We start from the raw sequence: 27,546 nt of genomic DNA on the forward strand, positions 1-27,546 counted from the left end.
TTCAGACTAAACACCCAAAGGTCTCAATTTCTCTTCCTATATAACCAATTCCAGAAAAAGGAAGAATGAGCAAGAGAGAAAGAGACAGAGGAACAGAGACAAAGAGAAAGAGACAGGGAGAGTGAGAGAGAACAAGAGAGAGAATGTTATTATGGCAAGTTTGAACACACTTCAAAGGACAGAGGAATTTTAAAGAATGATCCTTAAATTCATTATTAAGTCCCAAGGAACTGAAAAAAACTTGTCCCGACTTCACAGAGAGAAACACTGTTAAGATAATTTTGTGTGTTTTAAGTTTGGGACCATAAATTCCATCAGCAATCCAGGGTCCCGCTATCCATCCCATCCCACCGTATCAGTTTTGATTCTCCTTCCTCCACCACTCATTCCCTGAGTGTTCCAAAGGCTTAGAAAAGGGGAACACATACTGAATACTAAGGAAGCAGGTGGGAAAGGATGTACAAGGATTAAGTGCAGTTTGAAGACAAAGAACATCCTGACTCAGAAGTCAAAGGGAAATGCAAAGACGACAGTGTATGAACTAGCCGCCTGCTGGATACAGGCTGAAGTGGGAGGAGGAAAGGGCCTGCAGGGGGCTCCGTGCACTGAGCCCTTCCTGGTAATGCGCCTGTCTCCATTGACAGGGCCAGCTGGCCTTAGCATCCTTTGATAGGTGTGTGGGGGTCTACACTGCAGGTTAATGGGAACCAATGGTTCTGTGAGTAAGGCTGGAGAAGACCTAGACTGTCAGGGCAGAGCCTTCCCCTTAACCCTGCCAAGACAAGGAGAAGGAGCCTGGCCTGACACATCCCAGACTTTCTGGATAAGCCACGATCACTTCAACAATCACTCCTCCTCAAGTGTTCCTTCTTACCTTGCTAGCTGAGGACCACCACAGTAACATATAAGCTGCTGCCTCAAGCTAATAGCTTTGCCCTCCTTTTCTCATTTATTCTACAGGATAGCACTAATTGTTAAAAAAAAAAAAAGGTGGTGACACCATGCTAAGAAATAGAATGAACCCAATAGACATGAGAACAAAGGATACAAATGTGAAGCTAAAAATTGTATATGGACAGCTATATTATTGTTTTGAGGCAGGTTCACATAGCCCAGGCTGGCCTGCAGCTTGCTATGTAGAAGATCACTTTGAACTTCTGATCCTTTGCCTGCACCTCCCATGTGCTCCCATTAAAGGTGTGTACAGTCTCGTTACCCACTGAACTACTACCCTGAGCCCGTGAATGGCTTTAAAGAGCCAGAACCAACATATGTGTTCTTTGACTTTAAGATCGAAATTAAAACATCATAGCATCAGTTTTCACTTACAAGTGTAAAAAGAACCTTAAGTTTGATAATGTCTGATGTTGTAAGAGAGCAGCAAGGAACCTTCTCACAGAAGTGGGACAATCTTGGCAGGTGACAACTTTGCAACATCTACCTCAAGTGATATGCAGATACCCTTTGACCTGACCACTTCTCTTCTGGGGTTTATCACACAGATAAGCCGAGATAAGTGCATCAGAAGAGTGTCTGGCTGTGATACTCACCGCAAACTGCTTACAATAGGCAAAACTTGGGAATGGAAGTATTTAAATTAAAATTGAGAGCTAAGGATGGGATGCAGCTCAGTTGTTGGGATGTTGCTAAGCATGCACAGGCCCTGGGCTCAATCCCCACCCCTGCATAGATTGGGCAGGGTGGCCTATAATCCCAGCACTTGGAAAGTAGAGGCAAGATTAGAAATTCAAAGTCTGCTGAGTTACAGGCCAGCCTGGGCTCCATGAATCCCTATCTTAAAAAAAAAAAAAAGAATAATTTTTTTTCAGTGGAACACTAGGCATTCATTATTAGTTCAGTGAAATAACAATCTGCATAAGGAAACATTAATAATTCTTTTAAGGTCACTGTACAGAAAATTACTGAAAGAATATATATAATATATAGTTTTAAGAAACAGAACTCAAAAAAATCTTTTAAAAAGGGGGGAAGGGGAAGATAAGCAACAAAAAGGGGACCAGAAGCTTCCCAGACCAGACCATATGGCCAAGGGCTGCCAGGTTCCATCAACACCCTGTCCCCAGTCACACCCAGAGCCCAGATGTGTGAGTGGCAGTGCCCTTACCTTCAGCCTCTTCAACAGCCACTGCAGGAGCCCCTGCTGTGCAGCCTCTGTGCACATCTCCGGCCGAAACTCTGCCATGTTTTCCACAATAGCTGCAAGAGAGACACCAGTCACTGGGGAGGGGCATCTCTGCTTCCACCTGCGGCAGGCTTGCTTCCCGCAGCAGGCATTTTATTCTTCGTCCAATTCCCTACGTTTCTCCTAGCCAGATGCTGTGTCACTTTTACATTAACCAGGGAGTTGCAATGTTTTTTTTTTTCTTCAAGTTATGTTACAAGTAAAAGTCATAACTGAAAATGATGGAATTCACAGAAGGGATGAGGGACAGGTTTTTATGCTAATAGAGCAATTCTGGAGGAGAGCATGAGGAGGGGTGGAGAGTGGCCTACCAAGGCCCACTTAGTCCCAGAGGTCTGCAGCCAGTCACAGACAGGGCAGAACGACCCCACCCGGGGCAAGGCAGTCTCTGCCTTTCTAACTTCTCCATTCTAGTTCTCCCCCGCTACCCCCGCCCTCTGAATCATGTGGAAACCAGGACACTGTCAGGGAGGTGAACATGATCTTCTTAATTGAACAAAATAATGTGTGCAAAGGGGAAAGGCCACGCCGGCAGAGGTAGCTGCTAAGTTCCTGGAAGCAAGTAATTGGTCCTGCTATCTTCTACGATAGTCAAAGTGTGACTTAATGGGAAAATTAAAAATTAGGAGGCAAGGGGGAAAAAGCTATTACATGATATGATATCAAGAAGAAGGGCATCTAGAAATTACTACTGTCCTTACCACATCTAATGCTTTCCTTCCCCTCAGGGCCCCTTTGCTTCCTGTCTTAGAATGAACTGGTCACTCTTACTGCTCTGTGTTCCTTAAGCAAAAGGCCCAGAACACGCTGGGCCTGAATTCTGAAGGAGAAAGAGCTAAAGAAACCACTCTCACCCCTTGCTCTTTCACCTAAGTCAGACTCCTCAAGGGAGAGTGAAGAACAGGGAGCATTCACCGAGGGAGGGGACACAATGCTGTAAGAGTGAGCAGCACAGAGACCCAAGAGATGAAACAGTCTCAATCAACTCATTCGTTCTATCTTGTTCTGTTTATACTCCACATGGCCTCCTGTTGCCCACAAAGTCACACTTCCTACTATGGTTCACAGGGTCTTCCAAACTGGACAGACTTACTCCTCCAATCCCAAGGCCACAACCCCACTTCCTGCTCTCATTTTCCAGAAGCACAGTCTCAACTTAGCAAAAGATACTCCTGACGCAAGACAGCTCCACTCTTCCTCCACTGGCAAAGGTGCCTAACTTCTTAGTCAGTCCCAGTCAGCTCCCTTGCAACAATTTGAGGCCTTTCCTCCCAGCCCCCATGATGCTTTTCACTGACTCTACAGCTCTTGTCACCAGTACTCTTTCCTCTTTGATCTGGACCTGCCCATCAGACCGCCTTGCATTAGACATGTCTAACTCATCCTGATCTGTTCTAGCTCCCAGCACCATGCCTGACAAACACTGGGTACCCGAGGAGGGGGCAGGGATGAGGATGAGTACTGTGGTGGATGCCTATGTGGAAACCACGGATCTTCCAGACCCATGCTTTGCCCATCACACCAGGGCCTTTTAAGTCAGCTAAGACTTTTGGTAAGCTTTCAATGTTGCAAAATCCAGCATTAGGCTAACAGGTGGCAATGCCAAACTCTGCCTCTACACTACAGCCAGCCCCCAAACACAGGCTGTTGTGTTCGCCTCACTTACTCCCTGGGTGCCCATCTTCCCTCTTCTTTACAATAATCCACACTGAGGAGTCTAGAACTGCAAGGGAAATCTGCGGTAAACACAGAGGAGCCAGGAGGGAAACTAATCTCATCGAAATTCCTGCTTCCACTCGGCCTCCTTCATTTCTGGAGCTCTGCTCGCAGAGACGCCACAGCTGGCTTTACGCGACGGTGGCCAGTGAGGAAGCAGCGTGCTCAAAGGCACAATTCTAAACAGGCCACCAGCTCGGCAACTTTGCAAAAGGAGAAACTGGAGAGATTTGAGGGAAAAGGGATAGAAAGGGACTGTAGAGGAACCCACTGACGTGAACAGGACACAGGGCGGTACTTCAACTCATTTAACAAAGTCATGTGGCTGAAGAAGACAGGGAAACATTAGCTCTCCCCAGGGCAAATGCCTGTCCTGTAATGTCCACAGTCCGGCCGACATTGCAGCTCCACTGAAGGAAGGTGAGAAAAGCCAATACAAAATCACCAACAAATCAAAGCCTATGCTTCCTGGGGCAGGGCTAGAGCCTGCAAGGGCTTCATCTTAACTTTTGGAGGTAAAGGCTTTGATGGAGAGATGGTTCTGTGGTTAAGAACTCATATTGCTCTTGCAGAAGATCTGGGTTTGGTTCCTAGCATCCATACTAGGTGGCTCACAACCACTTATAACTCCAGCAGAAGGGATCAAAGAAGGATTTTCTGGCCTCCATGAGGATATGTAAATACTCCCCAACATACATCTACACATAATTAAAACACAGTAAAATCTTGGAATAAAGTTTAGGAGCCAGCACGTTTTCTCTTGGAAGGGTACCTGCTTAGTGGATTTCAGCTTTTATTGCCTATATGCCAAACCAAAGCTGTAGTTATATGAAATGAACACACACACACTTCTGAAAACGCAGTTTTGGAGCACAGGGGAGGAAAAACAAAAACCACTTGGTTGTTGACTGGCTTATAGAAAAGGGAAGCAAATAGCATGCCCTAGCTTAGATGCCTGCCTCTCACCTAGGGTGTTGTGGACGCCATCAGCCTCCTCCCTCACGGACTCATCCAGGCGCTCCAGATTCTGCACCAAGAGTGCTACCACCTGCCCGTCCACCTGTAGAACAGAGAAACAAAGGAAGAGAAGGATGCATCACAAATCAGTCCCCACACGTTCCCATTTCCACCGTCACAGCTCCGACTGGAATGAACAAACTGAGTGCAGAATTGGCAGTCTGCAGTGCTCTCTCTGAGGTACTCTGTGGCAAGGAAGTGCTAAGACCGTTATTCCTAACAGGGTGGGCAAACCAGAGTTGAAGGAGGCAAAGGAAAATTCAAAGGTTACAAAGTTGGTGAAACACAAGGTTTTCATGTTCATTCTCCCATTCCACCTCCCCCAATCTCTGCCTCACATGGCACGAACAGTGCATGAGGCATTTGGGCGTAAAGGCATACTTTTAGACGCTGGAGCTGTGAGGTAGGAGGGGGTGCCACTTACAACTGGCTGACCTCAGAATTCCATGCTCAACTCCTAGATTCTAACTTTACATGCTAAACTTTTATAAAAATCATTAGTTCTGAAGAATTTCTAGTTCCCTCTTAAAAAAAATAACAATAACATGTCCAAGTGTCTTATGTCGAGACTACATGTAACATATAAATTATTGTGTATCTTACTTGATTCACACCTTTTGAAGCAGGTAGGAAATCCAGAGTAGCTATATCATACAACCAATAGTGCACAGCTGCCAGGAGTGACAGGCAGAGCCAGGCTTCCTTATATGACCACCTGCACAACCTGGGTCCTGTGTGACTGCCTATGGGGAACTCCAGGGCAGGAAGGGAGGGAGGGAGGGAGGGAGGGAGGGAGGGAGGGAGGGAGGGAGGGAGGGAGGGAGGGAGGGAGGACTGACCCACTTCTCTCTTCTTGGAAAGTGACTGTTCAGCTAAGACAGTTGTAATCAGACATCCAGGAAGTCATGCCTGCCATATCCAGTATCCCCCTTCCCAATGCCTTGCTTGCCTTATGTAGGAAATGAGGATAAAGAAGAATTCTGTAGCAATCTCAGAAAAATGTGGGGCACTATTCTTGGTTAAAGGAATAACTCAAGATGAGGAGCAAACTTGCATTGAGCTCTATACCCAATCCATGCCTAATCATCCACTAGTCACCCCACTGGCAAAGAAAAAGCCAAGTTCTTTGACAGCAAACCCCTCACCTCGTGCACCCTGGCAAACTTCAAGGTCTTGAACAACTGTGCACATAGCAGATGCCTGAGAAATCTTACCTCATCAAAACAAATTGATGCACTATGTGCACCATGATGGGCTTACAGACAGTATTCTACCTACCCTAGCATACAGCTCACAACTCTCACAGAGACACACAACAAAGGTTCAGAGAGGTTAGGCAGTCTGGCCAGAGTCACAAAGCTTGGTAGCAGAAGTGATCAACTCTATTACTTTGGTGAGAACAGAAAGGGAGAGAGAAAGAAAGAAAGAAAAGCAGTGAACACATGTCACCAATACTTTCTGAGCCTTTGTGTGGAAAGCTGGCACTTGCCAGACGGTGGTGGCGCACACCTTTAATTCCAGCACTCAGGAGGCAGAGGCAGGTGGATCTCTGTGAGTGCGAGGTCAGTCTGGTCTACTGAGTGGGGTCCAGGACAGCCAGGGCTACACAGAGAAATGCTGTCTCGAAATGCCCCCACCCCCTAAAAAGAAAGCTGGCTCTCTACAGACCTGATTCAACAAAGCCTAGGATGGTAGAAATGACAAGAGGGACAGATGCCAGGTAAGGCCTCTTTGTTCCTTCTGTGTGAGACTCAGGGACAATATGTAGACATGGTGAAAACCTGAAATTATTGACCTGTCTGCACACCCAATCACAGTGAATGGAGCTTTCTAAGCTCTCGGCTGTGCCTTAGAGGAAGGAACAGGGAGGGAGCCCATTGGAGGAGACCTGGCGCCAGACTGAGAGGGCTGCAAACATAGAAAGAGACGCCTTCCCTGTTCTGTCAAGAGACTTGCAATCTTGCTCTTGTCTCATAGTCAACAAGAACATAAAGTGTTTCCTTTAATAAACTGAAAAAATTTGTGCATGGGGAAGGAAACAGAAACATCTGAGGGGTGAGCACAGACCATGTCACACTTGTTTTTTTCCTAACCCACTCTGATTGGCATAATCTCCTCCAATCCTGAAGTGGCGGACATGACAGCTCTGTTGGGCAGCAGGCGGCTTGTCACTCCCCCAGACTGCATCGCAGCCGGCTCCTGCTGCCAATGGCCACTTTATCTGCATTATCTGTCTCTTTCCTTGACTCTTAGTTATGCTTCCCATCTCTGCTGTCTGGAAGCTGGGGGAGATGGTGGTGGTGAGCATCGCACTTAGATCCTAGAGCCGAATGGATATGGATGGTGTGTGTCTGGCTGGAGGAAAGTCTTTTTTCTTGTTACGGAAATCTAACTTCTAACAGGCAGACTTTTTAAGCTTGCAAAGTGTGAAACTCGATGTTTAGCTGGGTTAGATGCAATTTTATCTGATTGCAGGCGGGCCAAAAGCAGTCAAAATACATTTAGCTCAGAAACTCCTTAGAAGAGTATTTGTATTATGCATGGCTCTGGAGTCCTCTAGTAAGAAGTGCAAATTAGCATTCTGTCTACTTCCTCCAGCCCCCAGGCCTACATTCAATTTTCTGGACCTGTGACCAAATCTGAAACTAAAAACAAATCCTGCTTGGGGATTAAAGTAGCAGCCAGAGCAACCCTGGCTTGGAAATGAGGACTGTCTGAGGCCTGGCATTTTCTGATGAGCGTCCAGTTATTTCTGCTTGTTAGCAGGTGCCCCAACAGCAGGTCTCACTCTGACAAAGTTCGAGGGCATGATCTGACATCTTTTTCCACTTGACCAAAGAGGAAGGATATAATACAAGAGGAGGAAATAAGGAACCAGACAGATGAGAGGGGCTGAAGAGGATTCCTTCTCCACCTGGCCCACTCTACAACACTCAAGAGCCAGACTGGAGCTCCTCCGCCCACTATGAGTTTCAGAAATGTCATGCTTAAAAAAAAAAATAACCCCCAAACATGTGGAATCTTGATCAAATAAGTTTTGAATGTTATAATGCTAAAAGCAGGCCTATTGTCACCTCTTGAGCCCTGGGCCTCCACTCCTGCCCTCCTCCTCCCTACCCATAGCTGCCCGTGCGGCTCTTCTAAACATCTAGGCAGACATGGCCAATTCCCTGTCTACCATCTGTCCATGCGATCTCAGGACTCAAGACTCAGAACTGCTCCCCACACCTGGGTGCACCCTATCAGGCGGGCCCTCTCACTCTCTCCCTGTTCCAACCTCATTCTTGCCTTAGTCTCCTCCCTGTCCTACCCTGTTCTTGGTCATTTTGAATGTCTGGCTTCTTCCTGTACCCAGAACTCAGGAGCACCAGATATAATCTGACCTGCAGGTACTCAACATTACCCATTCCATTTTAGTTCCCTCAGTGACCATGATGCACTGTCTTCCTATTTCTGTCTCACCCTCCAAAACCAGGGATCCCATCAGTCTCACTCAGAGCTACAACTATCCAGTTTCTAGCATCAAGAGCAAGTCAGCATGCAGTGTGGACCAAGTGAATGGAGAACAGACCCTGCCTTCTAGATATCCTGCTCTCCACCTTCATTACTGGTTTGCTTTTCTTTTAAATGAAACCTCCATCTTTGGATGTCTTATTTAGACCTGCATCACCCAAATACTTAAAAACAATTACTCAAAATGCTTTCTGCAACATTTTTTGAACTGAAAAATGTTTAAGTTCAACAAACATCCACAAATGTGTCGCCGCGTGGCAGATGATGCTCGTCACCATCCCCTGGCATTTACAAGTGCTAGATCTTCACCAGTCCTGGAACATGGCCAGCAAGTAGTGGATGCTCTAAAGATCTTTAAATGATGCAGACTCTTCATGTCTACACTGTGACAGACACAAGTGTTACCTCTACTTTGCAGACAAAACGCAGAGTGAAAGGTTAGGCCATTTGCCCAGGGCACACAGTGAGTGGCAGAGCTGTAACCTTGACCAGTGTGGTTACCACTTGGAAAGGAAACTGGTCCACAGACGCTATAATCCAATGGGGCAAGTTCCCAGGGACACAGACTCTGCTGAGGAGAGGAGAAGAGCTGAGGCTGGAGGAGGCTTGACGGGATGAAGTGAAGGGTCCCAGAAAGCCCAGGGAGGCATTCACTGCAGGCCATGGCTGTCTGGTCGCTGCACTGAGGAAACACATGTCTGCGGAGGGGTGAGCCAGGGAGTTCTCACCAATGCAATAAACCTCACATCTATGATCTCCAGAGACGTCCATCTTCCAGGCTCCTAAATTGATTTGTTCCAAAGCACAAATACTCCCTTTGTGTATACAGAACAGCAATGAATGTGATCCAAAATTTAAAACCCCAAAGATTCCCAACAATGCCAGGCCAGCACTTTGTTCACAAATGTGCTACTCTATTGCTGGGGACTTCCAACTGGGAAAAAGACCAAGGCAATAACTGCAAACTGCAAACCACAATAAATCCTGCCACACGCCCTCTAGCCCCTGCTCCAGTGATTCCAGGCTTCTAATACTGGCCCCAAATTAAAACTATGAAGGCAACTCAACCCTAGTAATATGAGAATACTTATCAAACTTCTTCCTCAATGTGGCACAAGGGCAAGATAAACGGAAGCCCACTCGCCAGCTCTGCTCACTGATATTTACCGACGGCGTCTGAGTGGTAGCAGACAAGCAAATAATATATTGGACCCCAGAATCCTCTGTGTGTGTGAGGCCCCACCAGGATAAAGCTGTAAGAGTCAAAATCTTAAAATAATATAATCATAAAAAACCCTAAACAAACAGGAAATCCTGCACCGTAGCTACCTAATGGCTCCCAAGCCTGAGGATGAACGGTTTCCTTCCAGACAGACAATAAAATCTACGAGATGCAGCCTTTGTTGGTGGGCTTGGCAACACAGAGACACAAAGGGGGCCTTTGTGCAAATCGCTGCTTCTGTGTAGGTTCACAGCAGCCGCCTGGCTAGCTGTTCCTCTCTCATCTTCTCTATTCACACAGGCAAAGGATGGTAATTAAAACCAGCCCAGGGACTAGGCAGGAAGGAGCACACAGGGCCACCGTAATTAACCTCTGGAAGGTAAGACTGCACAAGTGACACTGTGGGGACACAGTGCGGGAGGGAAGTGCCACGGCCTTCCTATAGATGTTCCTCAAAACAGAAGGCCACCCGGAAGAATCCTTCTCTTTCTGTACTGTGGTTCCAAGGAAAAATAAAGGTCCCAAGGCCCATGAAAGTGGTAGCTCACTCTAAGAAGGCGCTTGAAAGGAAAACAGCCATAGAAATTTCCACGCTAGCTGCATAGAGCTCCGCTGGACTCCATCGAGCTCCGAGACAGCCCTTCATCTCCAGTGGGTTCACAACCCCTCCACTTACCACCTCAGCAGTGTGCTCGCTGTGGGGGAAGATCTGGTGTTGAGAATCTTAAGGGAAGGGGGAGGCTGTGCTGCACAGGGGTCTCCTAGGCACCAGGGTTCTCAGTCCAGCGACCCTGATTCCACAGTCCTGTCAGCGAGGCCAGAAGGCAGCTTAATGGCATCTGTATACACCTACCATGTGGCTTCAGTGCTTTCCAGTAAATTAGATTGCACAGAAAGCAGCATTTGCCACTATTCCCGTGAGAGAGAAGAGGCAGGAGAGAATAAAAGAAAAGGGGGGAGGGGCCAGAATCCCGAGGAGTGAGTGGATGGATCCACCAGGATTAGCGGAAGAGGCTAGACCAGAGCCACAGACCAGATCCACTGCCGCCACTGGCTAGCTGTGCTGCCTATTCAGCCGGGAGCCCTCCCTGATCGTCAGGAGACACAGGCCTGGCTGAGGGGCACGGCAGGAGGAATCCATATGTCTCTGGGCGTCCTCATATGTCAAGCTGGGACCAGGTGGACAGGGCTTGCCTTGGCACTGCCTGGATAATGGCTGAGGCAGTGAGTGAAGTCTGAGGCTTTGCCTTGGCTTCCCACACATGGTGATCCAAGTCTTTAATCCAAAGGACACAAAGACAGACAGGGATTTGTGAGTACAGATCTCTGAAAGTTTGAGGTCAGCCTAGTCTACATATCAAGTACCAGGCTAGCCAGGGGCCACCCTATCACAAACAAACAAACTCAACTATACATGGGAACAAATACAGTTCTTACCTACAAGAGATCTCAGGTTTGCTTGTGTGCTTTTAACATTCTCCCAGTCTCCCTGATGACCCATCTTGTGTAAAATAAGGAACACTATCTGTCCTTGCTGCAATTATAAAGCTCAAGACAGAAAGCAAACATCTGTGAGATCTCTCTGTCAAAAGATTAGCAGCAACCCAGTGACAGAGGGCAAGACATGGGATCAGAGATGGACCAGAGGCTAAGAGTCCAGCTTTGACCACAGAGATGCTGCTCCACCTCTTCTGCGCCTCAGCTCCCGAGAGGATGTGGTGAGGGGGAAGCAGGGCTAAGGGAATGAGGAAAGTCCTGCCTAAAGCACCAGTTCATAGATGCTGGGCTTCTCCAGGCTCTTCCCTCAGTCCCACAGAGGAAAGTACTCCCCCGGCTGCATTTCTGCTCTCACCTGTTCCACCCAGCCTCAGCACAGAATTCTATGAATGCTACTTTGCACAGTGGCAAGGCTAAGGCCAGCACCTTCCCATCCCCAAGTACCCAGAGATGAGCCACTTACCAGAGCATCAATGAGGACTTCTGCCCCTTCTTCACTCTCGTGGAGGGTGTCTATGTCTGTAAGCTCCTGAAGCAGATCGACCACGGCTATAGACACATGTGACGAGTGTTAAGGACATCCCAGGCACATTGAAGTCCGACTGGCATCTTGGCAGATTTTTTTTTTTTTTGGCTCCCTTCGGTTCAAAAGCTACTTTATCACTGCATATCTTTTGTTTTTTTCTTTCCCAAGACAGGGTTTCACTGTGCAGCCCTGGCTGTCCTGGAACTCACTGTGTAGATCAGGGTGACCTTGAACTCACAGAGATCCTCCTGCCTCTGCCTCCTGAGCACTGGGTCTAAAGGTGTGCACCACCACTGCCTAGTTATCAGTGCATATATTTAGCACACTCGGTTTTACTAGTTTTACTATCATCCTTCCTCCTTCCAGGGGGTCTCAGTGAATGCAGCTGATTCCCTTACATCCTAGTTTGTAGGTCTACTGCATTTTCATAAATTTCTAAGCTTTAAATAGATCATGTGGAGAAGCTGTATTTCCAGCGTCTTTACCCTCATCTCATAACTTCAACTTCAGAGACAGCATGATCGGACCTGACTGACACAGCTGTCTAGCAGGTCGCTTCAGAGGCCAGGGCAGGACAAAACTGCTGGGAAATGTAGAGCAAAGGGTTTCCACGGGGCAGCACTGGGCCCCAGCTGCACTCCCCTCAGTCCACACAAAGAAGGCAAGCAATGCGGCTGGGCAGAGGGTAACTGTTTAACGCCACATGTTGTTCTTGAACAGGACCCAAGTTTGGTTCCCAGAACCCACATCAAGTAGCTCACAATGCCTGTAACTCCAGCTCCAGGGGATCTAATGCATTCCTCTGGTCTCCACAGGCACCTGCACACATATGCCCCCTCCCACAAAGACACAAAGTAGATTTTAAAAATGTGTGCAATAGAATCCAAACATGGGCAAACAGGAGAAAGAACAGGAAGTACAAGCAAAAGGAAGCATGAAAGAGGGAAACAGGGAATGATTTTTGAAACCGGAAGGCAGAACTAAGTTTTCTTTCCCTAGAAAACTACCATTCTCCGTCTCTCTCATCTTGCTCACATAACCTGAATTCACTGAATGTCCGCAATTAATAAAGCACTGCAAAGCAGTAAAGACAAATCCACTCACTGTTCTGGTCCTCAGTCCCCACATCTCTGAATGATAATCAGACATTTTAAATCACGTACCTAGGACAATACGAGACATGCGTAGATGAGGATGCAGGCAGTGGACTGTACAACCCTGACCTGAGCTGGGATATTAGGATATTGCTAAAAAGACACTGTCAGAAACCAGGTAACTACAAGCAGGCGAGGGAGCAAAACTACAAGAACAGAAGCAAAGCTGCTGGCACTCACAAAGACATGGAAGAGGAGCATGGGAGAAAGGGAGAAAGTTCTAATTAGGTGAAGGAAGGGCTGCATAAGAGGGCTGGACAGAGTGGCTCAATGGGTCAGAGCACTTGTTATACGATCATAAGGATCTGAGTTCAGATCCTAGTACCTAAATAAAAAGTCAGGCACTGGGGTGGAAGGGAGATAGGAGGATCACAGGACTTGCTGGCTATTCGCTTAGCTCCAGCATTAGCAAAAGACCCTGTATCTTAGGAATAAGGGGAGAGGGATAGAGCAGGATACACAACACCCTCCTGAGGCCTCTATGAACGTGCACACAGGCATCCACAGCACACACACATATACATATAATAAATAACATAGAAGACTTTTTTTTTAAAGAGAAAGAAAACGCTGTCAAGAGGCAAGCTAGGGCCTGGGCGGGGCACAATGGCACGCTGTGAGAGCTGGGGTCAGGGTGTAAAGACGGTGGGAGGGCAGGAGGCAGGCCTGAAGTGGGAGGACCTGCCCCAACGCTGCAGCACAGAGAGTGAAGAATCGGAGGAAAGGTCAAGCCAGCCTAGCCAGGACACTATTAGTAGCAACAGAAAGAAAAACAGAAGAGGCAGGACACACTGACAGAAATTGTGGTGCTGACTGCTAACTGATGTTATAGGAATTTTATTAGCATCCTTTGCTGAAATAAAAAAAAAATTGAGATTTACTGACTAGATGACCATCATGAATAATTAAACTATTTATGTCTCTTTTTCTCTTAAAGGTGATATTTACTCAAACCACAAAAGTGCTACAGACAGTATAATGAGCTCACAGGTCTTTGGACAAAACTCTTGCACATCTGATAAATGAAGTAACCAGAAAGCTGCTGACACAAAAGACCATGGGTCATTCCTGACACACAGTAAATCCAAACATACAAGTCATTTCAATTAAATTTTTAAAAAGCCAACAAATTAATGTCTAGAAACCCCAGTGCCATCCCGCGAGCAGGAATTCACAGCTGTTCTCTGTGAAGACTAAAATGGTCATCATAAAGTCACCATTTTAAATAGCATCACTGGACCAGGGACTAGGCACTGAGTTCTCACAACAGTGTTAACACAATTAAGTGTGGGCCTCATTTCACAGACAAAAAAAGATTAAGTGTAGAGTGTAAGATTATTACACCCAGAGGCACAAGAGCTAAGGTAGAGAGCATGTGAGGCCATAATCCGAGATCCTAACCATAGCGCCACGCCATGCCTTTCACATCAAAGAAAGATTCAAACATGACCAGGCTCAGGCAAATTCTGGTTTCCTGGCATTACTGCAATCATGGGAAATAAAGGCCTGGTATTTATTTCTACCATAACTACTAAAAGTCTTAGGAAAACAGGATAATAAATTAATACAGCCTCATCTAAGAAACACCAACATGTAAAATTTCTCTCAAAAAGCTCTTATGTATAACAGCCCATCTCATGCCTACTTAATATGCACAACAATATTCTATCTAGTGGCTACCCAAGCACCCATCCACAATCCATCCTTCCCTCCAATCACCTTCATCTATCATCTCTCCATCTATTGATTTTTTTTATCCACCCACGAACCCATCCACACATCCTTCTATCCATGCACCAACTCACCCATCCATCCCCCCCTCCATTCCTCCCGCCTTCTACTGATCTTTCTATCCACCCAGTGACAGCTCCACTCATCTACCATAGTCGTCTGTCTGCAGGACTGGGATCTGGATCCTTCTTCAGTGAGTTTCGTCATTCCACCCTTTGAACAGCAGCATGAACAATTACTTATAACTACTACGCATAATTGAGCTGGGGAAATGGCTCAGCAATTAAGAGCAGGCCTGCTCTTCCAGAGGTCCTAAGTTCAAGTCCCAGCAACCACATGGTGGCTCACAACCATCTGTAATGAGATCTTGCGCCCTCTTGAGAAAGAGACCTGGTCAGTCGTCCTCATCAACATAGACAGTGAAACCCAATATGGACAAGTTCAACAGAACTGTCATATATGGGCTGCCCACGCATGCTTCAGCATTGCCAAGGCATAAATTTCATTTCATTTCATTCAGTATGTATAATTATTCATAAAATAGATTCAAGACAAGGTAGAATATAGGTGGTTACCAACTTAAAATGGTTTAACTTTCGATTTGCTGACTCTACTGAGGTGTGAACGGATATGCATTCCGTGAAAACTACACTGAGACTTTGGCATTTCATCTTCCCCACACTACTACTGACAGGCAGTCCAATGGTCTGCCTGATGCTGGGGAGCAGCCATGAGCTGTAGCTCCCGGCCAATCATCTGGTCATGGAAGTGAATGCTCCGTACTCCACATACATTCTCTTGCACTAGGAGCACCACAGACACTTTCGTCTTAAAATATTTAGCTTACTGATAGGTGTACTGAAACACAGCCGTTCTGCAAGTCAAGAAGCAGTAGTGTACCTGGCAGGGTGACAGATGAGTCGGCAAAAGTTCCAGGTCGGGGTCATGACACACTCAGCTTTGCTTTGATGAACAGGATGTTCTGATAATTAACACCAGCCATATACCCTTGTTTGCACAAGTCATCCTATTTCTTTGTGGCCTGGCTTCCTTACCTGTAACATGTGGGAGATCATCTCTGCCCAGCTAAAGTCCCTGAGTGGCTATAGAAGACAAGAGGTCTGATCTACCAAAGTCAAGTTAAAACTCAGGAAACAGGAAAGTACTAAACGCAGATGGACAGTCTAGTCTCCCCCGAAGCCAGAGCCATCACTGCGGACTTCATTCTTCGGACAGCTTCCACAGTCTAAAACCAAAACTAGCATAGTACATTCTGTTTTCTGGGTCACAGGGGTTGGAAGACTAACTTCTGTTTCGCCTCTGAGGTCTTTGGGACTGAGTCTTACTTATCTTTGCTTAGCCTCACACCACGTGCCAATGTATTACATTAAACCTATGGCCTTAGTGGGAAAATCTGTAACACAGATAATTGTATATGGGAATCCAATGTCTTTCAAACATTTTACCAATAAATCATTTCATATAATATTCCAGGAGATTCTTTTTCTAGCTTGCTTTGCTGCTTCATTTGAGAATAAGCTATTCACCAGGTCTAACAAACACCTTATCCACTACTACTTTTATATAAATCTTCAACTTTCCCAAAATAGCATTTCAGAAAGCCAGTAAAGAGACCATACTGTGACCATCAACTCCTAGGTAAAGTGATATGACCATAAGAGGGAAGATATTTGAAGACCAGAAATAGGAACAAAGACCAGAACTCAAGACAGACAAGGAGTGCTCTACCACAGGCAGACACTGGGCATGGGAGATAGGCTTCTCCATTGCAGTTACAATCTCAACTGTACAAGGTAGGCGCTCTGCCATCTAAGTGTAACAGGAAAATGGAGCGTCTGTCTCTCTGAGGATGACTAAAACACAGTTTGCCTGCTTTGTTTTGTCTTTATAGTCTATTTTGTCACGCTGAGTAAAAAGGCCACCCACCCATTTGCTCGCCCTGTACCAGCCCACTACTAGGGCAATATATTTGTAGAACAGCAAAATGGAAAAGACCAGCTGGGCATGAACAGCTCCTAACACAGAGACTTCTGATCAAGAGTGGTGTTTACTCCTGCTGTGTGTTTTGGCTCTAAATATTTGGTTTGGGGCCTGATCCTCCTTAGTATTGGTACAGAAACTGTTAATCTTATTAATATCCACAAAGATGTGTCCACAAGGAACAAAGTTATTAAAAAAGAGGAAGAAGAATGAGATACACTGAACAGATGGCTTTTTAAGTCATTTAAAAAAGACAAACCAGTATAAATTCAGAGGATATAAGTGATTTAATGTAGCAAATGTGGTTTTCTTTAATAAAAATGTTTGTTTTCTTTGTGGGTCGGGTAGTGATTAGATATGGCTGGATTAATGCTGATGGATTTCAAACCCAGACAACACGGTTCTCCCCTTTGAAAACTGCGGCACAAAGTCCCCCAGACTGGGCCTGGATTCTTACTGATCCTAAATAGAACTGTATGGAGAGAGCATACGCAGTCAACCCTGAGTGCCTGCTAACACCAGTAGGCACCAGCACACCGCAGCGGAAGTGTCCAAAGCAGACCACAACCACCCTAAGCTCCTGAAGGCACGGGCTTCCTCACAGCTACAAATAAGATCAACGGTTTACCTAAGAGGGCTCTATTTTCCTGAACTGCCATTTTAGCTCTTTGATTTTAAGCCGAATCTAAACATGCTCTTCAGAACATACCGATTGACTCCAGAAACAAGAGCGACTTACCAATAGGCATTATCTAGGAAGTCAGGTGACACATGAACGAAATAAGGAATTCTTTCTGTTGGAATTTTCAGTCTGGAAATATCAGAATGAGACTAGCTCTGAGGAGAACAGCAGCTAAGATGTGTGCATCCTGTTAGACAGCCTTGAAGGAGAGCAGTGGACAGGAACCGGCTCCCTCCTGGTCCAATTAGAAAAAAGCCCCTTGGCGGCTCCAACCTTCCCAGCCCTGTTCTGACTCACTAATGCTGGGTCTATAACACAAGGCACCCTAGACCACAGAGTACACCCTCTGGGATAATACAGCGTCTCAGGCAGTTGGTTCCACTTTAGCATTCCCAGACCAAACTGCTCAAGTTCAATTGATCCCTGCTGGTCTAAGAAAAACAAGTCTGCTCCTTTTCCAGATTCCCACAGTAATTCTTCACAAAACAGTAAGGGCAACTCCATAAGTTCTCTGGCTTGCTAAAGTCTGAGCAAATACTAATTTAGAAAACAAATGTAAGCGCCACTCCCTAAAGCTGGCCTGCACAAAGAGGAGCTGTCCCGTGGCCGCAGGAAAACACTAACAAGTCTTCTCCTTCCTGCACATCCAGTTAATGTCACAATGAGATCTCTTCTGACTCACAAGAGCAGGGGAGGGGGCAGAAGGAATAAATTCAGTTTAAATGGCCTGATCCTTTTTATTAACGGAAAGGGAGCTTTGCTGCAGAACAGGAGGCACAGCTACCTCCCTCCCTTCCTTCTAAATAAAGAAATCTATGGTGCTGGTATCCCGGCACGTCTGTGATGAGTACAGGCCAGCGAGCAGCACAATAGGAACAGCAGCTTCCACTGTCCAGGTAGAAATCACTGCAAATGACCAGAAACACCCCCATGCATGGAGGCTTCCAATCTGTGAGCCCCAGTTCCTGACCGGTCCCAAGCCTCCTCAGAGCTCCCAGGGCATTTCCTGAGCATCTGGCTGCAAAGGCACCCCCACCCCAGCACTAGGCAGTCATCCGTGTGCTTTGCCACCGGGGCTGTCTCCTCTTCTTAGTATGTGTAACAGGCTTATCACACAACAGAAGAACCCGAGCCAAATCTACCACAAGCGAGGCCACCCTGACAAACACGGCAAATGACACAATATCAGGACACAATGACACAATAAATGACACAGTATCAGGACACTTACAAATTTGCTGCCAGGGTGAATTTTTTTTTTTAAAATTGTAGCAGAAGGGGGTGACCAGCTACCATCTGTGATTTTACTATTTTACCTTCTCATTCTTATTTCTCTTTATTCTTTCAGGCAAATTGGGAAAATCTGGCTTTTACTAGGCCATAACCAAACTGTTGTTTAGCAATACCTGAGAAAACTATCTTTCACACCTTTGGTTTGGGGGGGGGGGTGTTGGGGAAGGGTGCTGGTACTCTGAACATGTTCAAATAATTTGTTATAGGAAATGATTTTAAAGCACAATATTTGAAGAGCAGCAGCTGTTTGGTGCCACCTCAAGTTTCCTCTAAACACATTTAGAGGAACGCTTCATGCCCTGTAAGGTGCCCCCCCCCCTCCTCACAGACCAGAGTTCCGCAGCCACGGCTGGGCTCCAGCCTCTGGGGGGACAGCACAGACAGCTGACAAGCCCTCGCCAGCGGCAGTGGTGCAGAAAGCCGGGATCAACTCTGCAGCAGCTCCTCACGCTTGAAAGGCCTGAAGGACGAGGCACAAGCTGTTGCCTCACATCCGCTGCCTCTTAAGGTTACAACAAACTAGACTCAGATCCAATTAAAATCCCCATCATTTATGTTTCCTCTGAGAAGGACAAAGCAAAGATGACCTGTGCTTGCTGGGAACACAAGCAGCCATGTATGGTCCTGGGTGACAAATGAAGAGTTAAAAAAAGATTAAAAATTGAAGTCATGACAGCCATGAAATTGTTTATTCATGGTAAGGTGTTGTGGATAGTTACAGCTGTACAACAGTAAATTGCTAACAACCGTTTCCTGAAGAATTTCCATTACAGATCACAGATAAGACAAGAGGCGGGTGTGGCATTGGGGGAGATCACCCTCCAATGCAGTAGGTATGATAGCTGCAAGTTGCAAGGGCTCCCCTTTCCCGAAATCACTTTCGAGAAAACTCGTACTTTGAAGAGGATGACATTTACCCTAATTGCTGCATCTAATTAAAATTAAGGTAATTAAAAATATTTCAAATGCACTTTAAATGTGATGTAGGGCATAATTAAAAATCAGATTTTAAAAAATATCATTAGGGCAGTTGGGTAAGGGCTGGCAGAAAGGAGGGGGAAGAATGGCTGGGCTCTGGGGAAACAGGAAGGCAGTTCTGTCAAAAACATTATAGGGAGATATGGTTTTTCCCTTTTTAAAGACCAGAACGCACCAACTTGAACATCTATGCCCTTGCCTTTCCCAAGAACGCTGATGTCGAACAGTGCGGCTCATGTCAGTCTCCTCCCCGGCAGGACTGGGCCGGTGAATCAGAAATGTCAGCAGCTTGCAGCACTGCTGCTATTGTTCTGAATTAGCAGGAAGGGAAGAAAGAATGAGCGCCAGAGTTTCCAGAAACAAAATAGGTAATCTCTGTCTTAATATGCAGAGTGGCAGGTGACTACACAACTCTGTCAAGGGCACAGGGAACGCCACTGGGGAGACAGCAGGTATGCTACAGGACATACACGGGCCAGGGATGCACAGTACCAGCCTTGACCACCAGTTAGCTGCTCAACAGCCAGCTCATATGCTGCCTTGTAAGCATGAAGACCAGAGTTCAATCTCCAGAACCCACACCAAAAAACTGGGTACAGTCGGGTGCCCCTGTAATCCTAATAACAGCAAGATGGAAGGTGGAGAGAGAGAGAGAGATCCCTAAAAGCTTGCAGGCCACTGAGCCTGGCCTGTATGGTGAACCAAAGGTTCCCGAACTGCAGGAAGGTTCCTGAGCACTACACCTGAGGTTGTCTGCTGACCTCCACACATGCCCTGGACCCTGGCCCACCACACACACAAATAAAAACAATAAAAGGGACAAATGAATCAAACAAGGCAGTAGGCTACGTTTGGGAGGGCTCTGCAATGTACTATTCAGTATGTGAACCACAGGATGAAATTACAGCTAGACTGCGCTGTGGCTGAATTTCCCCTTGAGTGGGCCAGTCTTGTATCAAATACCTGTAACAGTCAGAACAAATGTTTATATCCCCACCCCCAAATTCCTATGCTGAAACCTAATTTCCAGTGTGATAATCCTCAGAGGCAGGGACTTTGGGAAGTGAAGAGGGGAGGATCAGTATCCTCATAAAGAGACTCAACAAGCTCTTCACCCCCTTACATCATAGGACACAACAAGAAAATAGCTACTGGGTAGAACCAGGAACCCAAATTACCAGATCCCAAAACTGCCAGAGCCTTGTTGGACTACCCAACATCAGAACTACAGCAAACCACTTTATATCATTTCTGAGTCACTTGGTGTACGGTACTTTGTAAGAACAGCCCACGGTGCCTAAGATACTGCCCTTGACATGCTTATGAATTAATGCTACCTGAGCACCTGCAGGACAGATGGCGCCAAGGGCCCAACACTGAGCTTGGCACCTAGCAGGCACTCATATGTGCCTCTCAATGAACTTGTGGGAAAACTCACTCGGAAATCAGCTGGCCCGGAATCCCACAGAAAACCCTGGCAGTTGTCAATCCAGGGATGGGTGTAGTCATTCTTAACAATAACAGTATACAGAGCTTCAGAAACAGCTTAAGACTGCTCTTCAAAAAGACACATCAAAATTATTCACTGATTTATTTCTGTGAGAATTATCAGTCGGGAAAGAGCCTAGTCAGACATGCTCTCAGGAGAGAGATTACCAGAAAGATGAGAATAAGCATGATGCAGCAGGGGCAGATTTCCTGTGACGAACACTCTAACAGACCCACTACGTTTGACTCTTACCTGTGGAAATCTGGACTCAACCAGACTGGATCCACTTAACCACTATAACCCCATGCCCAGCACATAAGACGCTGCACTGCAGCGATTGCACACAGGGCAACAGGGGAAAAGGTTTGGAAGTCGCGACACAGAACATTCCTAAGTGCCTAGCAGGCGCCAGGAGTTCTACGTGACAAGTTAACGTCTCTGATTTCCTCGGCAGCACTAAGGGACAAGGTTGTCAACTCTAGTTTTGCAGGTGCAAATACCAAATTTTACAGAAAACGAGGCCAGGAATCAAGCCCACATTGTTGGTTTAGGTCTAATGTTCATTCAACAAATAGGAAATACTATTTGCTAGGCATTGATACCCAGTCTTTTTTTAAGGAACTAGAAAATAGTAGTGGACAAAACAGACAAGCTTCCCTATCCTCTGGACAGCCCGACAAGCATTCTGCCACGGTTCACTGCTTCCTCCAGCCTCAATCCACAGAGCCATCTGTTAGTAGAATGATGTCTACATCAACACTTTCAAATCTGTCTGGTCTTGCCTCAATAAGGAGCTTCCAAATTCTGATGTGGAAAATTAATGCTGTTGGTGTATGAACGGTGTAGAGCACTAACGAGACCAGGACAATTAAGAAGCTGCTCAAGGCCTGTTAACAGACCCAGCTCAGGTTTTCAGACGAGTATAGAGCAGTGTGTATTTCAGAATGGAAACAGAATCGCAAACGTGACAGCACCCGTCAGCAGAGACAGACAGGCGTAGAGAGTAAACAGCTCTTCCCGTGTCAGCCTTCCGCCCGCACAGATCTGAAGGATATCTGTATTATCATGTCCCAGGAGGCCGAGAAGTGACTGTACAGCACTTAGCTCCACGAGAAGGTGGTACAGGTCTGGCATGGTGGCCACCACGTGCATCTCCTGAATGATGTCATTGAGGTCCAGCTCGGATTCCATGAACCTAGGAGGGGAGAACAGGACACGGTCACTGAAAGGCAAGGGGTACTCTCGCATGCGAGAGCAAACAGAAGCACAATCTAGACTGACACAATCTGTCAAAATGTCTACGACGGACCAACCAAGAAGTCCACTCATCCAGACATCATACTGTCACACAGTTTCCTTGAGAAATCGATTTCCTCATTACAAGAATCAATCTTGGGTTCAGATCTCATTAAAGGGGTCCCCTTACTCCTACAGCCACGGCTGCCTCTTAAGGCCCTCGAAGCATTCTGTAGCAATAAAGGATCTGCCCTCTAGTCCTACGGATTAGCTACCATTACCCCTTGGGGTGCAATTTACTCTGGGGCCCTGGACTATGTTCTAATCCAAAGAAGGTTTCTCTTACTTCCCTTCAGACCAAGAGCAAATTATTCTCCTCACCCACACAAAGAAGAAACAGGCACTGCAGCTTCCCCAGCAGCCACCTCTGGCGAGATGAGACACCACAGGTCAGGCTGATCTAATCTCTGATGCTGCCATCACTGCCCCCTGTCACTCACAAGTCCAGACACAGGGAACAGGACTACTTTCCACGCCCTCTGCATGCCCTCCACAGTGCCTGATGACTAAGGAGTGCCTGGATGAACAAGACAGGAAGGTTTGTTCTCAGAAGCAAATGAGTTAAGGCAAGTCCAGCCAGTGAACAGTACCTGACCCAAAGTGACTGAGAGGACACATGGCTACACAGGCTTCAGGACCCAGTGGGCTGGGCTGCACCTGGCTCAGTCACTTTCCTGGTGTCTCTATGTGTTGGTCTCCTCATCTGTATAAGTGGGACGGTAATGGCACCTATCCCACAGGGTGCCGTGGAAGAAGAGTCAAAACACACAGGCCACTCAGCAGTGCCACACTCCTAAGAAGGAGAAAACCTGTGCCCACTGCTCCCACGCTGAGCCACTGCCATGACTCTAAGTCCAGCTTCTCTTCTGGAACGCACGCTTTGGACAGCCAGGAACTCTAGCTTTTGTCTCCTATGTCCACAGATGCCCATCTCATTAAGTGGAGGCCACAAGAAAGAAAAAAAAAAAGAAAAGAAAAGAAGGAAGGGAGGGAGGGGGAGAGAGGGAGAGAAGGAGGGAGGGAGGGACATAAGCAAGGCCTGTGGGAGTCACGAAGGATTTCTCATTTTCTAGATGCTGAAGGCTAATCAGCCACTGGAATCAAGAATTCATAAGGAGCAAAACCTAGAATATATTTTGTTAAATACTCAAAGTTAATACCCTTGCCATTATTTCTCCTGTCATTATTTTTAAACACATATATATTTTATAATTATAAAATATTACTTTTCACAGAAAACTGGAAAAAGAAAGGGAAGCTATTTAAAAGTACACAAAAGTCATCCATATCCTCTGAGCCAGAGATAACCACTGATGATATTCCAGTGGGTTTGGGTCATTTTTCTCAATTCTTAGCCTTTCACCCACAAAGCAAATCTCTGGTCCACGCTCAATTTTACTGCTGCCATTAATACCACCTACACATTCCGTACAACAGGGTGAGCCAACTCCTGACAAAGTGCTACTGGTCGCTCTCCTCCCAAGAAGCCCCTCCCTGATCACACCAGCCTCCCTGGTGCTGAGCCTGGCCCTGGCTTCCGAGTCCTTCTCAAGACAGCGTTCCAAGAAGGGACTGCCAATCAATCGGAGTGTGTGGGAGACTGTTTATCTGAAATTCCCGTTGTAAATCATCAATTTTAAACAGTTGCATAGTAAACACACTCGTGTTGGCATACTGTAACGCATTTGAAGAATTCCCCTCTCTCAGACACTGAGACAGTTAGTTTCCACTCCCCCGCCCCTAACAATCTGCATGTAGCTGTGTGCACCCCCCTCCTCGTAACAAAGGGCATGTAGCTGTATGCATCCACAATCACCATGTGTGGGGTAAATTCCCAGGGAGGAAAGCGCCATGTCCGGAGCGTGCATGACTTCACAGATTTTGGTAGCCTCTGTCAGAAAGCTAACAACCGTGTGAAAGGCTGTCTTCTCCTCCTCTTCCCAAGCAGTAGGAGCTGATCAAAATTGTTCCAGGGCAGGAGAGCAAAGAAAGCACTTCAGAAATTTTGCATTTCCAATTAATAAAAAAAAAGGTTAACATTTTTCGGTTTACTATTTACATTCATCCATTACCCATTTTAAAACCAGGGTCTCATCCTATCTACCAATTTATAAAATGTTCTCTGTATCTCTTAAATTATGTGCTATGCTTTTTGGACACATTGGTCTTTATTTTTATTTATTTATTTATTGAAAATAAAAGTTTTCAAAAAGCCCAGGTAGTTGCACCTCTGTCTTTGCCAACTCCATTTCACATGTATATGAATGAAGCTTTTCCATGGGAAAACCAGATATTTTATGTCTTATGAAATTTATTTCAACATGCTATGGGGCAAGGTCAACTTTATTTTCTATGAATGTCTGGCCAGCTGCCGTAACTCCACGATCTACCGTTTGGCTCACATCTGAGGAAATGTCATCCGTCACACACTAAACTAGGACGCATATTTCCATCGTTTCTAGCTGTCCACGCTCTCACTCATCTGTTTACAAACTCTGGAGCCTCCACATTCCCACACCGCTACAGTTTTCATCTGCTGTTATGAAACATGCCCTTGTTATTCTCTCTCTGTTAAGCTTTCTTGCCTACTCTTACCTGTTTATTATTCAAAGCAAGTTCTATAATTATTTTATCAGGATTTCCCAATATCACTTTTTAAAGGCTCCTTCTTCTGTGTTTGCAAATAGATAATGTTTTTAGACCATTCAGAATTGTGAGTGTGAAGGGCTGTGCAAGGCTGGGAGTGTAAGTCGGGGGGCAGAACACTTGCCTGGCACACAGAAGGCCCTAGGTTCTATACTGCAAAGGAAAAGAAAACCGCACTGATTTCAAGCATCAATGTGTGCGGTGGGGTCAGGAAGTTTCAAAAGAGCGTTAAGTGTAGAGGGGACTTGATGATGCAATGCCAATCGCGAGAAGGCTCGCCAGGGCCATCTATTTCCTACTCGCCGCTGGTCTCCAACACATGGCTCCCTCACTGGTGACCACAGAAACTACCTCAGGTGCCTGTCAGGGACGAACAAAGGCAGCGCTACCACAAGAATTACTGTGACTTGAGTCTACTTAAAAGAGGACAGGAGAAAATCCTGATGCTGACCAGATGACCCAGAAGCTTTGTGACTTCTGTTACGGAAGAGCTGTACTTCAGGGGACAGAGAAACTAATTCTGGGAAGTAACCAAGACATCAAGGAGACACATACCCTTTCATATGAAAAATCTAATGAAATTCTTCTTTATTTTTGGGAATCTTAAGAATCAGAATTGCCAAAAGATGGAATAGATTTCTTTGTCACTTGGAATGTGACAAAATAAACACCAGCCCAGGATCGTGACACACCCCTTTAATCTCAACACTCAGGAGGCAGAGACAGATGGATCTTGGTGAGCTCAGACCAGTTTGACCAGGGCTGCATAGTTAGACTTTGCCTCAGAAATAAAGTAAAATACCCCATTAGATGTGTTGGTAGGTGCTTGTAATCCCAGTCCAGGAGGATCACAAGTTCAAGACCACTTTGATGACACAGTGAGTTCAAGAGCAGCCTCAGCCACACTTGGAGGCCTTATCTGAAAAAACAAAAGTTGGGGCATAAGCCAGTAGTGGACAGCTTGCCAGTAGGTGCAACGTCCTGGTGTCCAACCTTGGTACCATTAAATATGTAACCTACAAGCAGACAGAATAGCCAAGGCTTAGACAGCACTAGCAACAGAGCACTCCTCAGTCCAATTCTGCAATTCTTTGAAATATATATTAGCCCTAAGCTTTTAAGATTTAGAAGATCAGAATATGATTCAAATGAATCAGCAGAGAAGCAAACTGTAAATACATCACAAAAGTCCTACTAGACACAATGCTACATGGGTAATGAGACATAATGAGAAATACCTGGACTCAGGAAAGACTGGCCTAGGTGTGACCATGAGCAGTGTGCCAACAAGCATTCACCAGACCTAAACAGGTGCCAGTCACTGGCCTAGGTACAGAGAATACAACAAACAAAAAAAACAGTCCAGTGTCTGAGCTCCCAGCCTACCATGAATACAAGCCGTTCATTACACACTATGAAGTGTAAGGATGTCCACTGCACACCAGTGTGGTCAAAGACAGAACATGTTACACTTATTTCTAAATCTTGATACATATCTTCCTGGCTGAAGGATAGTGAGGATTTAAAGAAACAGCCTAACAATACTGTCGGCTCACAGCAGCTACCTTGCGTCTGTCACGTCATCAAAAGGACAACTCTCTTCCGTTTCTGCTGGCCATGTACAGCCCACTCACTTAAAGCACACACTACTATTTGCAGAGGGCTGACTTCAGGGAGCCAGCACAGCTTCAGCAACACATGACTCACAGCCAGGGGCAAGGTCAGGTGAGAGGCGATGGGAAAGCAATAGAGCAACATATTAAAAGAGTAACCAGGCAGAGATGGGGTCACGGACTCCATCCGACAGGACAGAAAATGTTCTCCCAGTCTGCCCATGCTCATTTGCTTCAGACAAGCAAGATGTCCTCCTTCAACCATGAGAGTAAATAGCAACAAATGACCTCAGTGTTCAAAAACAGGACTACAAAACCTGAGTCTTAGCTGCAGTCACACTGGCAGCCTTCACTGCAGAGGGACCAGAGGAGACTCCCACCCCAATCCCTTGATGTAGCTGAGGCAGTGGAAGATCCCTGGGGAAGGAGTAAACTGACAGATCAAAACTGTCATAATTCTAAGGCACCATCAGCCCTTTTCACTTCTTTTACCAGCGTTCACACCATTGAGTTTTCCCAAGGTTCACACAAGGATCCATTGTTGTGTGTGTGTGTGTGCGCGCGCGCGTGCGTGCGCACGCATACAAAGGCCAGAGGAGCAGCTCAGGTGTCTGATCTGTCACTCTCTACCTAATCCCCTTGAGATTCTCATAAATGTGGAGCTAGGCTGGTGGCCTCAGTCTTCAGTGATTCTCCTGGATCCACCTCCCAAAGTGCTGGTGCTACAGGCACATGTACAGGCCTCTGATAGGATTGCTAGGAATCTGCACTCAGGCCTTCATGCTTGCACAGCAAGTGCTCTTACCCAGTGAGCTATTTCCCCAACTACTAGACCATGATCATGATGGCAAGAAGAATATACACTGGCATATTCTTGTGATTGCTACAATTTTTTTAAGAAAAGCAGTTTAGGGTACTCACATGAGAGCACAAAGGGGCTGTGAGAAAAACGAAGCTTGGAAACCACTG

At 46.2% G+C, this 27,546-nt stretch overlaps 1 protein-coding gene across 1 annotated transcript in view; it reads right to left on the reverse strand.

Moving 5' to 3' along the window:
- Nucleotides 1-27,546, reverse strand: part of Ctnnbl1 (catenin beta like 1) — a 159,427-nt gene that overhangs the window by 82,716 nt on the left and 49,165 nt on the right. Inside the window, exons 4-7 of the mRNA XM_057780723.1 lie at nt 22,076-22,217; nt 11,632-11,727; nt 4,886-4,979; nt 2,126-2,217 (exon numbers count right to left, since the gene is read on the reverse strand). Of these exons, the coding sequence (XP_057636706.1) occupies nt 2,126-2,217; nt 4,886-4,979; nt 11,632-11,727; nt 22,076-22,217 (424 nt within the window). The remainder of the gene's footprint in view (nt 1-2,125; nt 2,218-4,885; nt 4,980-11,631; nt 11,728-22,075; nt 22,218-27,546) is intronic.

Source organism: Chionomys nivalis, chromosome 9 (genome assembly GCF_950005125.1).
Source record: "Chionomys nivalis chromosome 9, mChiNiv1.1, whole genome shotgun sequence".
Taxonomy (NCBI): domain Eukaryota; kingdom Metazoa; phylum Chordata; class Mammalia; order Rodentia; family Cricetidae; genus Chionomys; species Chionomys nivalis.